Source organism: Cebidichthys violaceus, unplaced genomic scaffold, assembly GCF_023349555.1.
Source record: "Cebidichthys violaceus isolate CVI_PGR_0920_01 unplaced genomic scaffold, fCebVio1.0.p SCAF_33, whole genome shotgun sequence".
In the NCBI taxonomy this organism is placed as follows: domain Eukaryota; kingdom Metazoa; phylum Chordata; class Actinopteri; order Perciformes; family Stichaeidae; genus Cebidichthys; species Cebidichthys violaceus.
The window spans coordinates 75,001-91,153 of NW_027176517.1; the positions used below are offsets into that span (position 1 = coordinate 75,001).

Below are 16,153 nucleotides of genomic sequence, written 5' to 3' on the forward strand. Positions count from 1 at the left end.
ATTGAGTGTGCATTCAGTTGGTTTGGAGACTGAATGCCCTCATACAAGGAAATCAGACTCCATAAATGAATATCCGCAAACGTCTTTTTAAGTCTACCCGCCGACCCATAATGCCCCAAACATAACCTTTGACTGCAGAAAGGACCACAGACGTCAAACCAAACTTAAGATTCAAACTGATGATTAAATTACACGTCTGCAGATACGCGTTAGTATATCTGCTTTTCATTTATTTCAGGTTTTATTCTCGTCACTCGTCAAAGGAAACAGGGCATAAAGACATTAAATGTTAAATAAAGGGTTTATACAAAGTGACGTAAACCCCTGAGGTGTAATATGAAGATACGCAAGTCTTATATGTCAATATTTTTAGAGATTAATCAGTTGATTTTTTTTGTTTGTGCATACGGGAGGACGTACCCGAAGAAGTCGATGGAGATATCCAAGTCTTCTTCTAGGACGATGGCAAAGTTGGTCTCCTGATGAAGATTAAAAAAAATAACAAGGGTCAGTGCTGTCGTGGGACGTCTAAGGAACAAATGAAAAGCTATAATAAATAAAGCCTTTTAAAAAAGGTGTTCTTAATTCAAACACACATTTCACTGCTCATTCATCAAGTACTTGAGAGAGTAACTTTTTGTCGTTTGCATTGAAAAAGCACTCACTGGGTGAAGGTTGAAGGTTGCAGTCAGACTCGCCTTGTAGTGCTGCGACACAGAGCAGAGTAAAGAAGCTGAAACGTATTAAAGAGAAACATCTGGACGTCTTCTGCTATTTCTGAGTGATGAAACATCAAAATCCAGGTAAAAATGTCTTAAATGAATTAGTAATTAGTCTACTTCAGGGTACTTTTCAGTGAAAATATGTAATAGGTATTATGCGTTAACTCTCGACTGTTGTTTACCTGGGACACTCTGGCATTCTTGATGCTGATGGGTGTGTGCTGAACTCCCTTCAGTCCAAACAGCTCTACGACATCCATAGGCTCCTGGGTCAAAAAACACAAAGACGTACGAGCGGTTTGAGCGGTTGATCAAGCTACACGGGGCTCTATGATGCAACACCTACCAGAGTATTTTAAAATAACATTAAGGTTTTTTTAACTGGGATAAACGAAGCACCATTTGTTATACCAGTACTTAAACTCAGGTATCGTATCAACACTGTTTACGGGTGAACCAGTAGCTTTACACCCATAGTGCCACAGCGTTAGTACTTGTGGTGTGTACCGACCGGCGCCATGGATGCATGAGATGTGAGAAAGCTGGTACCTCGTAATATCCGTCGATGAAGACCGTGATCATCTGCGGGTTGACGCCGTGAGCTGAAAGAAGAGACCTCAGCATCCTGAAAACAGACGACATTTTTGTTTTAGGCAAAAGAGAGGAATGAGAGCGATGTATTTTTAAGTGACTCTCTCCACAAAAATAGTTTCCGATGCACATTAAAATATTTACAATTCCACAAAAATAAATAACCTGAGTATGGGGTAGGAAGGATGTTTTTAATAATTTCAGATTCCACGTTTCGTCGTCTATTATTTCCTGACGTTTTAGGAATTTGCCGCGGTATTGAATCAAAGCCATCGTTTTGGTATCGTGACAAACTATTGCAGATCTTACCTGTAGAGATAGTTGGGTCTGTTCCCCGCTATGACGGCCACTGGGACATTCAAGACATTATTGTTGGGAAGCTGGAGAGAGAAAATAAATAAAAAAGTTTTGTTTTGACAACAACATGTGGAGCAAGAGTTTACTGTGAATCTAGGATTGGAAAGGTTCAGGACCTAGCAACGTTCAAGCCTATAACCAGTCATTTACTTTCAAGGAATATGCTTATTCTCTCTCCGGCGGAGAGTTGGATGAGAAGATTGAAACGACTCATGTCTGTAAGGTACATATGAAGATAAAGCCAGCAGCTTATCTGTTATCTGAGCTCAGCATAAAGAAAGGGAACAGGAAGCCCGGCTCTGGTAAACATAAACAAAGTCTCTCTAGATCTCTGAAGCCTATTAATGCAAATGTCACAATTTAGTTCACAATTTTTCAAGTCTGTCTGTCTAAGAGAGATGAACACTGGAAGCGGTTTTGCTTGCTGGTCATCGGGAAATCCTTTCATTATCCCGATGCGAGTAATTGTGGGCAAAATACAGAGTTCTGTGCAAAAGTAGAAAGTGAATGTGCTTAACTTAACCTTAAACATTTGAATTAAGTTTATTGTGCAGCTTTAAAATGACCAAAAGTAACTAAATCAGAGGTTCTTACCAAACCGCTGATTGTTTTAAAAACCTATATAGTCAGACTCATCTCCCTAGTTACTCTTTACGCTCTTCTGTCCTTCTCCGTTCAGCTCAATGAGACAAACATCGGTCAGAGAAGTAAGGAGTCCTGCCGTGTGCCTTACGGGGTCTGGGTTGAACTCGATGGGCGCCGGGTCTTTGCAGCTGCAGATGCTGCCGTATCCTTCCACTTTGCTGCAGAAGAGCTTCCTCCTCCTGTTGAGCTCGGTGTCTGCCCAGTGGCACTCTGCCTCTGCAGGACGGAGGACCACATTCAGTTCGTTAAGACGTCTCCGTCGAGCGCTAGCAGGTGCAGCTTTAGAGTTAGTTTTGGCCTTCAAGGTGCATCGCAAAATGAGCAATTCAGACAGATTTCACACTTTTCCAAGCAACGCTAGATCTTACCTTCAGAGGCGGTGAGCTGCACCTCAGTCTTCAGCAGCACCGGGTCTCCCCAGGTGGACAGAGCCGGAGACTTTGAGTGCTTTTCTCCATACACCTGACCTGAAACACACAGGTAACCTCATAAAGCAATGGTTGATAGTACTGTTTTCTAGCATGGTCCGTGTTATTTAATGTCCTTAATCAATAGCCGGCCAAGTAAATTATCAGTAACTGAATAATCATTGAATGTAATAAGAAATTACGTTAAACAAAACGACATGAAAGCTTCACTGAAACACAACTGTAAGACCGATATCCGAGCCACAAATAACGATTTCTCCTCAACTCCACTTCAGAAACACAGCCTGGTCTTAAATCAGCTGTGGATTAAAAAAAAGAAAAGACTCTTCCGAACAGACATGTTGCGGTTTAGTTTTTCAGATATCATTAGTCAACATATTGGAGACCACAAACAAAAGATCTACGTCCACGTGTAAAAGTGGAAGTTTGCTTCTCTACCTCCTTTCTTCACCACCAGAGTCCACATGTCCCTCCAGCTGAGGTTGAGGGACACCTGGCTGCCGAGAGTCTTCAACAGGTTCTTAGCAGCGTCCTTCAGGTGGAACGTGCCCTCATCCTGCAGGACAGAAGTCGGTCCACGCGACACATGAAAAATCACATGAATAACTGATATTTAATTCATCCTCGAGACGGCTGCAGTGACTGACCTTTACGGTGAAGATGAGGACTCGACCCCGGGTCACCATGTTGAGGAAGAGGATCATGGCTTCGTCCTCGTGGGGAGAGTAGGTGTCGAATATCCTCTTGGCCATCACATGACCCTGAGACAAACAGACAGTGACTGACTTGTCTGACCTTAAGACCTCATTAAAAAGATTCCATTGAGGAGGAAAATTCTCAGTACTTCAGCGCCTGTTTGTTTGTTGGGTATCACACGACAATCGGAAATATCATCAACGCTACACAACCAAACATGGGATGAAATGGGTGAAGAAGTGTAATGAGGGAAAAGTTGTTTGTTAACATTGAACAGACAGAAAACGCTTACAGTTGCCTGGTTGAGAACTATCACATGGATGCCTCGGCCCTGCTCCCGCATATCATCCTCCAGCACCTGCAGGAGACGAGCAAAAATAAAGACACGCTCGGTCGGACATTTTGTCCGTTTCACGTTCCTGTGCAGCAGAAACGGTTTTTCATTTGAACTCACTGTGGTGCCGTCCACTGCCACGTAGACCTTGGAGCGGCTGGAGTACACCTCGATGTCCAGGACCTTGCGTCCACTGGCCGGCCTGCGTGGAGTCTCCATGTTGGGTATTGTGTCCTCTTTAAAAAAAAAAAAAAAAAGAGCATAGAAACAAGATTAGTTTCTCACAAGTGAAGCCATACTGAGACCAATCATTGTTTAAACTTGCTGAACTTTTAGAAGGAACATTCCAGTGGACCTCCTTGAGACACCAACTAGCAGCGTTTTAAAGGAAATTATGCAAAAGACATCTATAGTCGTGGTTTCACTCTGTGCACACATCACACATCTTCAATGAGGAGTTAGAACCAGCTGATACAAAACACGTGTGCGATACTGACGGAGCAGAAAACGTTTCTAAAATTTAAATAAGGTCACATCAAGAGTTTACCGGTTGACTCGATTTTCATATTCTGCTCTGGAAAGTAATTCTACAGTGTTTTTCCCCAATAGATATTATTGGAATTGCAATTGTTACAACAAAGACACAGTCGCTATTTTTTTTGCAACACAATAAATGACCAAATTACATGTCAAAGTCACATCGTAGCCTAAAGCTGAAACTAGAGCATTCAGTGGTTGTAGTAGTGCGAATGTGAAAGAAATGATGTCGACCACAAAGAGCACTGGACACGTTTCTCACCATATTCTTGAGCCGCCGCATCTTCATCGGCTACTCTTCTTGTGTCCAAGATGAGTTTGATGTTGACTATCACAGTTATCAACAGAAACAGCACAGCGCCAGCCTGTGGGAGGAAGAGACAAACACTTTCAAATCTGAACTTAATTCATTTCTAGTCGGGGCTTTTTTTCTCCTGCTCCGTTTGAAAGGCGGGTTTCAAGGCAGGTAGGTTATTTGCCGTTAACAATCATGTCACACACACACACACACTGCCAAATAGAGACGGCCAATAACTACCCAATAGCCAAATACAGCCGGAAAGATTAAAAGGGGAAGGGAAACACGCCCTTAAAAAAAATAAAAAAATAAATCATGACTGAAAGCAGGTTGCAAGCAGCAATCCATATTGCAACTTTTACTTTGAAAAGACAAAGCAACATTTCCTGAGAAGTTTCCATTGTACCTTTACCCACCTGTCTACCCCCTCCACACACACACACACACACACACACACACACACACACACACACACACACACACACACACACACACACACACCTTTATTTCATATATGTTATATTTTATCCCTACTTTAAAACTTTATGATAACTGTCTGTCTTAAGTTAGCAGTTTTGTCAATGGGACTTGTCTTGTCTGTGTTGCTGCTGATGACACACACGAGCTCCACCGTCAGAGACAGTCGCGTTTCACGTAACGGTACCTGACAGAAGCGACGAATCGTCCTCTTGTTGGTTAGTTTGTATTTCCAGGTGAGGTACAAGCTTCTTTGTTGGCGAGGGATGAAAGGCTTGGCTCTGGGATTGGGGGTCCAGGTCTCCATCCCGGGACACCGACAGCCGCCGACAGCAGAGCTCAGAACCCTCCGCCTGGCCTCCTCCACCTCCTGCTCCAGGGGCATGCACTGCTCCACAACACCGCCGAGACACGACTGGCTGTCACATCGTCATCTGAAAAACACGAATATATAGCACGCCGCGGGTCAGAAATAAAGTTAGCAAAGCACGAAGTTCAGCTAACGACAGCTAGCTGACTAGTTCTACACCAGCAAATTAACTAGGTACTTCTAGCTCACTAGCTCAGTTTCACACACTCCAGTCGTCTCTTTTCTGCTGAGATATTGACGTCACTACTCACAGGGTCGTCGGTAAATCCAGCATTATCGTTTCAATCTCGTAGCCAGCAGCAAGAACCAGAAAAAGTCGCTTGTAGCTGCCGCTACATGCGCGGTGTTTATGTCGCAGAGCAAACGACGTCACCAGGCTTCTTCTTCTGCTGTTAAAAAATCATCCCCCTTCTCTTCTTCTTCACTCTCTCTGCGCTTTAAACAAACGTAGGCTCATTACTACCCTCAACAGGACGAATAATGAATGACATCAGTCACCATTTGTTTAAGACGTAGCTCCGGCGACTCTCATGAATATTATTTAGATTTTATAATATTTTTGAAAGGTAAATCTGGTTCCTTGGTGTTGTTTAACAACACTTGGAGTACAACAAAGTGTTTATGGTGTTTCCAATGTCCTCAAAATACCCTGGTTCATCCTTCTGCCGTGTATGAAAATGTAAAATAATCCAGTTAACCTTAACATAGACATGATAATGCTTGATAACTGATATTACACGTTTTTTGTTCTTGTGCTCTTTCTTGGCTGCATTGGGCAAGGGTGTTTTTCGAGTTCATCTCGTCCGGATCAAAGGATTTGACTGTGCACTGTGCATAAAGACAATAATAATTGACTTGGAGTTTGTCCGTCTTGAATCTGGACTTCATAGCCAAGACTTGGATTTATAGTAAACGAGAGAAAAGACACGATAATGTGAGCTCCATGCTGATCTGATGAGTCATGAGTTGTTCTGCTTGTTCAGTACGACAGATGTGTCTGTCGCTTTCCATTTCTGGGGAAAGAAAGTCCGCCGAGTTCAAATCCAGTGCTCGACATTACATAATTTACAAGGCCATAGAAGTTGAACATTTGCCATTTTATGGCGCTGCACCTAAAGCAGCACTGTGCATAGTGCAAAGAGCAGACAGCAGAGGCTCATATTTAGCAAACTTCAGCTGGATGATGAGGTGAGCGTCTGCTTCTGCATGTCAATCTGCCATCAGTAGCATTATCAATATATGTTAAACATTATGGATCCAAAATCATTTGTTTGATTCTGTCCCTCCATACGTTCTATGTTCCTCCTTCGCTCTATTCTCTTCTTTCCCTCATTTATGTTCTTCTTCTCCTTTGATTTATTTGGTTTCTTGCTCCATGTCTTTCTCCTCTTAACCTTTCTTCTTACTTCCTTCCCTTTCAGACCTTTTTTCAGTTTTTATTGTCCTTTATGTCCTTATTTCTTCTTTTCATTTACTTCATTCATTTACTGGGACTTACTGTTTTGTCTTTCCTTCTTACCTTTTAAGTCCTTCTTCACTTCTAACCTTACTCCCTTGTCTTTCTGTCTTTTCTCCCCATTTGTTTTTCTCCTAGCTGTTCTCTCTCTGATACTTCTTTGATCTGTTCCTTAACGTATTCATTTCCTACCTTATTTCCTTCCCTCTGATTCGTTCATTACCTTTTTTTGTCTTTCTTTCCCTCTTTTCCTTGTTATTTTTCTGATATTGGTTTCTTCATTCTTTCCTTCCCTCACACATTCTTTCCTGTCTGTCCATTCATTGTTCCTTCCTTCCTTCCTCAACATGAGGATTATCACTGTGGTTATCTAAACATAGCACACCATAGAGCAAATCATCTTACTGTACTGCATATGTGTTTTGACATTTGTCATTTTTAATCTCCATCAGTGCGGCTCAGAGTCAAACAACACTGGAGTCCAGACTGGAGGCTCTGCAGTGCCACTTCACCTGGGATCTGCACCCCAGCAGGACTACGCTTTTTTGTCTCAGGGACCAGCTGGAGGACATCGGCACAGAGGAGGGATACAGCTGGCTGGGTCACAGCTACAACCTGCAGGGGTATATTCACTACCAGCTTGGGTTCACCGATGATGCCTGCCGTTTCCTCAGCAGGGCTGCGGAGGCCTTCCGCCAGATGAGAAACACCGTCTCAGATGAGGGCCCCTGGTTGGTGGTGAACCACGGGAACCTGGCTTGGCTTCATTACCATAAGGGAGAACGAGCAGAGTGTCAGGCGTACTTGTTAAAAGTTGACGCCATGATGAATGAGTACCCATCTCCATCTCAGGACGAGCTCCATCCGGAGATCTACGCTGAAAAAGCCTGGACCCTGATGAAGTTCGGCACAGACAAAAGGCAGCTGGCAGCAGATTACTTCCAGAGAGCCATCAGGATGCAGCCGGACATGGTGGAGTGGCACACCAGCCACGTCATAGGGTTAGAGAATACTCTTAGACACAGTGACAAAAAGCTTGGCGCTGACATCTTTGAGAAAATGAAAATTGCCAAGGAACATGATCCAGAGAACTTGTACCTCGCTGCTCTGTACTTTGAGGCATGTGCTAAGAAAGGGAAGAAAATTGAAAGTGAAGCACGTGAGTTAGCCAGGAGGGTTTTAAGAAAGCCCATCAGCAGCTACAGTGGTATCACACCATTACTAAGGCTGTACAGAATCTATGTATCTATGGATGAGGCCATTGATTTGGCAGAAGAGGTTCTGGAAAGACATCCAGGTGAGCGTTATCTGAAGAGATGTGCTGCACTCTGCTACAAGAAGAGGATCTTCCAGGGGAGGGACAATCCCCTGGAGCACAGCATGATCGACAGAGCAATCAGTCTCCATAGGGAAGTGATTACTCTTTACCCTCTTTCTTCACTCACGATAGAAATATCTCTCGCCAACATATACGCAGAGTCCAATAACCAAGCTGAAGCGGACCAGATATACGAGGAACTGCTGGAAAGACCTGACCTGGATCCCGAAGGGGCACAGATGCTTTACAACTACTATGCAAAATATGTACATTTCAGTCGAAAGGAGAGCTACAAGTCAATAGAATATCACATGAGGGCGGCAGCGATACCGCAACAATCTTCCTATCGTAAGAACAGCATTAATACTCTGGAGAGGATTAGAGAAAGAAACAGAAACCGAATGTGCGGAGAAATTGATGAGTTTCTGAATAACCTGCAATAAAGCCTGGAAAAAAGAGGGAGCATTTGATGTTTGTAATGTTAATAACAACATTGTGTCTAAATCCAGAGTAATTCATAATTAATTACAAAGCTTCCTTGCATAGGTCCTTAACTACGAGACTCCTTTCACATTGTTTTCAGATTAATTTGATGAATTATTATATGTATATTGATTTAAGCCAGACTGCAACTTTTGATTCTGAAAAGTGAATCAAATGCGCAAGGGGCTTAAACTTGCATTCTTTCAAATGACCAGAAGGGGGCAACTCCTCTGGTTTCAGAAAGAAGTCAGATTGTATGGAAGTCTATGAGAAAATGACTCTACTTCTTCTTTTTTTTTTACTTTCATTTAAGTTGAAGGCTTTCAAACCTATCAAATTGTCTCAAATATGCATCACAACCAAGCTTGTTAACATTTTGTAGGAATTGACACTAATAGTCAAACATACTTTCAGTTTATACCAAATGATCACGAGCATTAGAACGTCAAAGCAGTTGTAATTGATATTTTTATATTAATGTAATTAAATACAAATTAAAAAAAGAGAAGTTCAACTAACTACAGTGTAAACCCACCCACGTCATTATTAGACACTCAGAGAAAATGCTCCGGGAGTGTGATGACATATTATAAAGACCAAAAAACCTAAAGCAGTTGTTTTTGTTTGAATTCTCTATGTTAACCACGTGTTTACTGCGACTGTGGCTGGCCTACAAAGTGACGCCAAGGGGTCTGACAAAGTATCACTATGTGACTAGTTGGAATGAGAACGTATTGCCTGCCAACAACTTCACTGAATCATAGCTCTTATATAGCATATGTAACCCATTGGAAGTCACCATGATCTCCTTTCAATGATCATTATTGTATTTGAAAAATGACCACGTCTTTTATTTGATTCCCCTTTATTTTATTCTGTAGCTCAGAGGTCTAATTTTGCATTTGGAAATGTTCTATTGGAAGAAACTTGACAACAAACAAAGTTATTGGTTCAAGGTTGAATAATTGATTGCAATAGGTGCAAAACAACACAAGTCCCATCTCCTTAACTCAGGCTCAACACTGACCTCCCTGATGGAGCAGTTAAGACCAACATTGTTTAGTTCTTTGCTTGTTCATTTGTTGATTTGATTTATTCATTAATTGTATAATTTACTTCATCCCTCTTTTATTATGATCTGCATTTAGGCCTTCTATTGAAACACACTTGAGTGAAGACATGTCTTTTATTCCATGCATTGTCAATAAAATCTATATTTTTTGTTTATTTTTGGCTCTAAATATGAACAAGGAAAGGAAGTGTCCTTCAAAATTATTCATAAATATTACCATGCCAATCACTACAAGCTGAATTTCAAACACAGACTGTTTTTTTTGGTGATGAATATTCAGAAACTATTTTTGCCTTTTTCTCTCACCAAGAAATTCTGGAAAGACTTTTGCAGATTTATAATTTTGACAAATATGATATACCCCTGGCTCTATAGTTATTTTTCTATTTGTATACTGGCAAATGACAAACTGAAGTGAGCACTGACCACAATTGAGCACGTCGTCTCATGTCGATAGGAGGAGAGCTTGAGAATCCTGCGATGTGTTTGGCTAACAGCTAACGGGGCTAATACAGTTAGAACTAACAGCTAACGGGGCTTATACAGTTAGAGCTAGCAGCTAACGGGGCTTATACAGTTAGGGCTAAAAGCTAATGGGGCTAATACAGTTAGAGCTAACAGCTAATGAGGCTATATGTTATGACATTATATAATAATTATACCTTTGGTTTAAAACTTATAAGTAAACATTGACATAAAATATCCACCACTAGGGGTGCTATTAAACATACTAGGAATGCTTTTAAACTTTAAATTCCTCACATTTCCAGGAGATTTTTTACTTATCGGGAGGGTCGAAAAAAGAACAGAGGGTGCCCGTATAGCTGTACAGATCATAAAACCCCCTTAGATAAATTTGTGATTTATGATATTGCGCTACTTGACTTGACTTGAAATGAGATACAGCCTACATTGCTTTTACTATGCTAATACACTATGAGGTGTCCCGACACAGGTAATTATAAAGGGGGCGACAGGGCACACTGGGTGCCACGGTTAAGAGGGACGTCTTGTAAACGTATGGTCGATGGTTTGATCCATGGCTGGGATGTGTCGAAGTGTCCCTGAGCAAGACACTGAACCCCTAATGGCTCCCCGGGCGCTTCTCAGCAGCCCACTGCTCCCAATAAGCTAGGGATGGGTTAAGTGGGCAGAAGTCAAATTTTGTATATGTGTATGTGTATGTGACAATAAAATACCAACTTAACTTGATAGAGGAGTTAGAAATGAACAAGGCAGACAGAACATCACACACGAGTGTGTGTACCCAACCCACTTGATGCATTTTCAATGTTCTATTATTGAAGTAAAAATAGACAGAGTCAGTGGCGTCGATTCAAGAACAACAGGTGTGGCAATGTCGTCAGAGAACAACAACACGGCACTGCCAACAAAAACTAAAAAGTACATTCAGTAGAGTGCAGATCTCCACCCAGTGCTGCAACGACCCCTATTGTAATGTTTGATTGAATGAATACAAACCAAAACTGCATCCCGTCTAAACTGTAACTGTTTAGACACATTTTCACTCACACATTTCATGTATCAGACACTCGTTTTCAAAAACGGTAAACAAAAATAACTAAATAAACATACAAACATTTCACTCTAATATTAGACAGAAACTAACAGTCCTGCTGTGTGTTTTGTCCTGCTAGCTGTATTAGCCCCGTCAGCTGTAGCGATGAGTAATGAAACCTGGAATCCTGTTCCAGTTTTTTGCGTTTGCTTATACACTTTGGCTCATCGTGTCAAAAGTATGAATTACTGCAACGACGTTAGGACACAGTCATAAATGAGCACAAAACATATTCGGCTGATGGGTCCAGAAGTATGCAAGATTAACTACGGACAGACAGACAGACAGACGCACACAACACAGTCACACACACTGATTTGAATTGAATGAAAACAAAAGGCTATGTAAAGCATATGCAAATATGCAAGACCCCTGTGTATATCTGTACTGTATTTATTTATGATTCAATTTATGATTAATCTTTGATTTTTCCACTTTACAATAGGACCCCATTGTACATGTGAGCTTGAAATGTTGGCTGCACTAGTTATCTGTTAGGGGCTGCTGACATTAGAGGGTTAAGTGAACAGTCAAAAACATACTTTTATGATAAGATCTTTGGAACATATCAATGACATTTTGGCATTAAGATAACATGTAAGATAAATTTACGCTCATGTAAAAACACAATAAAACAGACACAAATAGGATTTAAAAGAATTAAAACAAAGTAAGATAAAGGTTTAACATAAGATACAACAGAACAAACCAGAGTATAATCCACATTACAGTGCACCTACAGTGCAATGTAAGATATGATTAAATTGTGCTAAATTTAAACTACAAAAAAATACAATACAGCCCACCATGCTATTGAAGACAATGTCAAGTTGTTGTCCACATTCCAAAATGATTGCAAGGATCAAGGACATTCTTATGTTTTTCTTTTGTCTGGGGCTCTCTGACGCATGACACCAAAAAACAAACCAATTATCCATAAAACAAAGTGCTGTGTAGGAAAGTAATCAAGTACATTTATTGAACTTTACAGAACAATTTTAATATTGTTATCATTTGTTACTTATGTTACATAGGAGAGGTATATTTAGTACTTTAAACTACACTACAGTACTAATAGGTCACAAAAACTGGACTACTACATGTATATGACCATAATAGTGACTCTTTACTTAATCTCCCACAAATTCAGCACAAAATAGGTAAAGATGTTCAAGTTAGCTCCACCTCAATCAGTTACATGTCATCAGCCAATAATATAAGGTACATAGAACTACAGAGCACTGTGATGGGGGAAGTATTTTTACTTTTGAAGTATCTGAAAATTTCTTTCAGAAAATTGCTAACTGACAACAAAAGAAGCTGTGTTGTAAAACATATTTATCATCTACAGTGACAAATGGGTCAAGCACTTCTCCAACCTTTGGCATCTACAAACCTGTGTGCAGTTGTTGTAAGCCTGGCCTACCTTTCATACAAAACGTTGGTAACATAAGCAGTGGACAGTCCTGTACGTTTGTGTAGCCTGCTCTTTCCAGGTTGCATGCTGGAGAGGAAGTTTTGTGGCTCAGGCTCCAGCTGTTTGAAATCTTGGATCCATCTTTTTCATTTATGTTCACATTCTATGTATCATTTTGTCATATGATTGTCTATACTGTAATTTTATTATGTGGGTCTATTCAGTACATACGACATCTTTTGCTTGTCTGTCCCTCCTCAGTTGTTCTTCCTGAGTATTTTAACCATCTTTTAATTTTTTCGGGAGGGTCTAAGGTTAGAGGGAGCCTGTATAGCTGTACAGATCATAAAGCCCCCTGAGATAAATTTGTGATATTGCACTATATAAATACAATTCACTTGACTTGAAATGAAACACAGCCTCCATTGCTTTTCCTTTGCTAATACACTATGAAGTGTCCCCAAACAGGGAATAGAGGAGTTAGAAATGAACAAGGCAGACAAGGCCCAACACTTGATAAATCAGGTAATGTGATTTTCAATGTACTATTATTGAAGTAAAAATAGACAGAGTCAGTGACGTTGATTCAAGAACAACAGGTGTGGCAATGTCGTCAGAGAACATCAACAACACGGCACTGCCAACAAAAACTAGAAAGTGCATTCAGTAGAGTGCAGATCTCCACCCAGTGCTGCAACGACCCCTATTGTAATGTTTGATTGAATGAATACAAACCAAAACTGCATCCCGTCTAAACTGTAACTGTTTAGACACATTTTCACTCACACATTTCATGTATCAGACACTCGTTTTCAAAAACGGTAAACAAAAATAACTAAATAAACATACAAACATTTCACTCTAATATTAGACAGAAACTAACAGTCCTGCTGTGTGTTTTGTCCTGCTAGCTGTATTAGCCCCGTCAGCTGTAGCGATGAGTAATGAAACCTGGAATCCTGTTCCAGTTTTTTGCGTTTGCTTATACACTTTGGCTCATCGTGTCAAAAGTATGAATTACTGCAACGACGTTATGACACAGTCATAAATGAGCACAAAACACATTTGGCTAATGAGTCCAGAAGTATGCAAGATTAACTACGGACAGACAGACAGACGCACACAACACAGTCACACACACTGATTTGAATTGAATGAAAACAAAAGGCTATGTAAAGCATATGCAAATATGCAAGACCCCTGTGTATATCTGTACTGTATTTATTTATGATTCAATTTATGATTAATCTTTGATTTTTCCACTTTACAATAGGACCCCATTGTACATGTGGGTTTGAAATGTTGGCTGCACTAGTTATCTGTTAGGGGCTGCTGACATTAGAAGGTTAAGTGAACAGTCAAAAACATACTTTTATGATAAGCTAGCAATCTTTGGAACATATCAATGACATTTTGGCATTAAGATAACATGTAAGATAAATTTACGCTCATGTAAAAACACAATAAAACAGACACAAATAGGATTTAAAAGAATTAAAACAAAGTAAGATAAAGGTTTAACATAAGATACAACAGAACAAACCAGAGTATAATCCACATTACAGTGCACCTACAGTGCAATGTAAGATATGATTAAATAGTGCTAAATTTAAATTACAAAGAAATACAAAGCAATCCATTTAATTGAGCAGAATGTCAAGTTGTATTGTATTGTTGTATTGAATGGAATACAATAAGAGCATGCAAAGCTAGCTGTGTAATAAAAAAGGGTTTGGTACAAACATTCCATTACACAGTATGTCAGACTGTTTCCACCCTGTCAGAACAATGTCTATCACTGCAACACCATCATTATTTTTGTATTAAGAAAATTCTTGTTTCACTGACGCATGAAACCAAACAACAAACCAGTTGTTTATGAGCTTGTTTATGTGCTGTGCATTCCTGCACTTTCTTTCTGAAAGCAAAATTCTAAATTTAGTACTAGTTTAGTATTAGTACTAAATAAAGACATAAAAAGACATAATTTTCATGTAAGTGTAGCACTTAAGGACGTATTTATTCTACGAAACATCGCCAAAATGTAAGAAAGGGTGTGGGAAGGTGAGTTGACAGACTGCTATTCCATGTGACAAGTTTGGGAGTCTGAATAGTGACGTTGTAAAAATGAGACCACACCTAATGTCATTACAGGTGTGGTACATTTATAAAACAACTGTGCAGTATATAAGGAGTAGCGTTCATAATAAGGGATAGTATCATCGTCTAAGGAAAGTAATCTACAGTACTTGCCTGTTCATCATGAAGACGCTGATCCTTTCTCTGACTCTCATCTGGACACTCTCCAGCACAGGTAAATGTACACATTCTTCCAATATATTTTCTGAAAAAACAATGGAGCATATGAACGTTTCATACATTTTTAATTTACCAGAACAGATTTTTTAGAAAGGATTTTAAATCTTACTGTTGATACCTCTGGAAGATATATTTCAATTAACCAAGACAAATGTCCAACGCTTGAAAATTATGGTTAAGATGGATATAGATAAGATAATATTAGACTTGATTGATCCCAAAAGGGTAAATTAACATGTCACAATACAGTAGCAGAAGAAGCAGTCTAAAGGGGCAGGAAAGTGATAAAGACCATTTAAAACAATGAATACAGCAAAATGAAAAATAAAAATGAGTAAATGACAGAAATTGATACAAAATATATATATATATATATATATATATATATATATATATATATCGATATATATATATCGATATATATATATATATATATATTTTTTTATACATTACAATTCTTAGGCAATATTCATGACAAGACTTGGCTGGAGTAAAGAGTCAAGTATTGTATATTAGACATTTGAACCATTTTTAGAAATTACAACCTCATATTATTTACAATCCATTTTCAGAAGAAGGGGAAGAAGTAAAAGAAGAGGACTTTTCAGTCTTTACAAACCATCAATACTATATTTGATTTGACATTTGAGATGTGATCATTACTCATTGACTGTTTTTCTCCCAATTTCAGCTCAGGCACTTCAGTGTCAGACTTGCATGGATCAGCAGTGTTCAACCACAATGCTAGTCACATGTTCCTCAGAGACAATGTGTGTAACAGCTTCCATTCAAGGTAGGCATTTCTTTATACCATGTTCTACTTTTGAGTGAAATAAATGTACTGCAGAGTTATGTGTTCTTTCCGTTAATATTGACAAACTCAACTTTTTATTTTGTAGCCAATTCATCTGGAACTACAGCACAGCAAAGATTCAAGGCATGTGCATCATCCTCCCTGTGTCCAGCCCCAGGCAATCAGACATTTTCAGCCAACTTGGGTGTTTCGGGTGCAATTGCATTTGCTGAGTGCTGCAACACAACAAATTGCAACGCA

The 16,153-nt window shown here is 39.7% G+C and overlaps 2 protein-coding genes across 2 annotated transcripts in view; one reads left to right on the forward strand and one right to left on the reverse strand.

Moving 5' to 3' along the window:
• The window catches only part of pomgnt1 (protein O-linked mannose N-acetylglucosaminyltransferase 1 (beta 1,2-)), an 11,316-nt gene extending 5,513 nt beyond the window's left edge, over positions 1–5,803 (reverse strand). Inside the window, exons 1-14 of the mRNA XM_068725032.1 lie at positions 5,707–5,803; positions 5,273–5,519; positions 4,573–4,675; positions 3,894–4,009; positions 3,732–3,797; positions 3,391–3,504; positions 3,182–3,299; positions 2,684–2,782; positions 2,404–2,531; positions 1,623–1,693; positions 1,272–1,347; positions 905–988; positions 666–707; positions 421–479 (exon numbers count right to left, since the gene is read on the reverse strand). Of these exons, the coding sequence (XP_068581133.1) occupies positions 421–479; positions 666–707; positions 905–988; positions 1,272–1,347; positions 1,623–1,693; positions 2,404–2,531; positions 2,684–2,782; positions 3,182–3,299; positions 3,391–3,504; positions 3,732–3,797; positions 3,894–4,009; positions 4,573–4,675; positions 5,273–5,470 (1,274 nt within the window). The 5' untranslated portion in view covers positions 5,471–5,519; positions 5,707–5,803. The remainder of the gene's footprint in view (positions 1–420; positions 480–665; positions 708–904; positions 989–1,271; positions 1,348–1,622; positions 1,694–2,403; positions 2,532–2,683; positions 2,783–3,181; positions 3,300–3,390; positions 3,505–3,731; positions 3,798–3,893; positions 4,010–4,572; positions 4,676–5,272; positions 5,520–5,706) is intronic.
• Positions 5,804–6,630: 827 nt separating this feature from the next.
• Positions 6,631–9,939, forward strand: LOC137883519 (interferon-induced protein with tetratricopeptide repeats 5-like). Its single transcript, XM_068725034.1, has 2 exons — positions 6,631–6,643; positions 7,364–9,939. Exons 1-2 carry the CDS (start codon positions 6,636–6,638, stop codon positions 8,670–8,672), a joined length of 1,317 nt encoding a protein of 438 aa, XP_068581135.1. The 5' UTR covers positions 6,631–6,635; the 3' UTR covers positions 8,673–9,939.
• Positions 9,940–16,153: the final 6,214 nt, after the last annotated feature.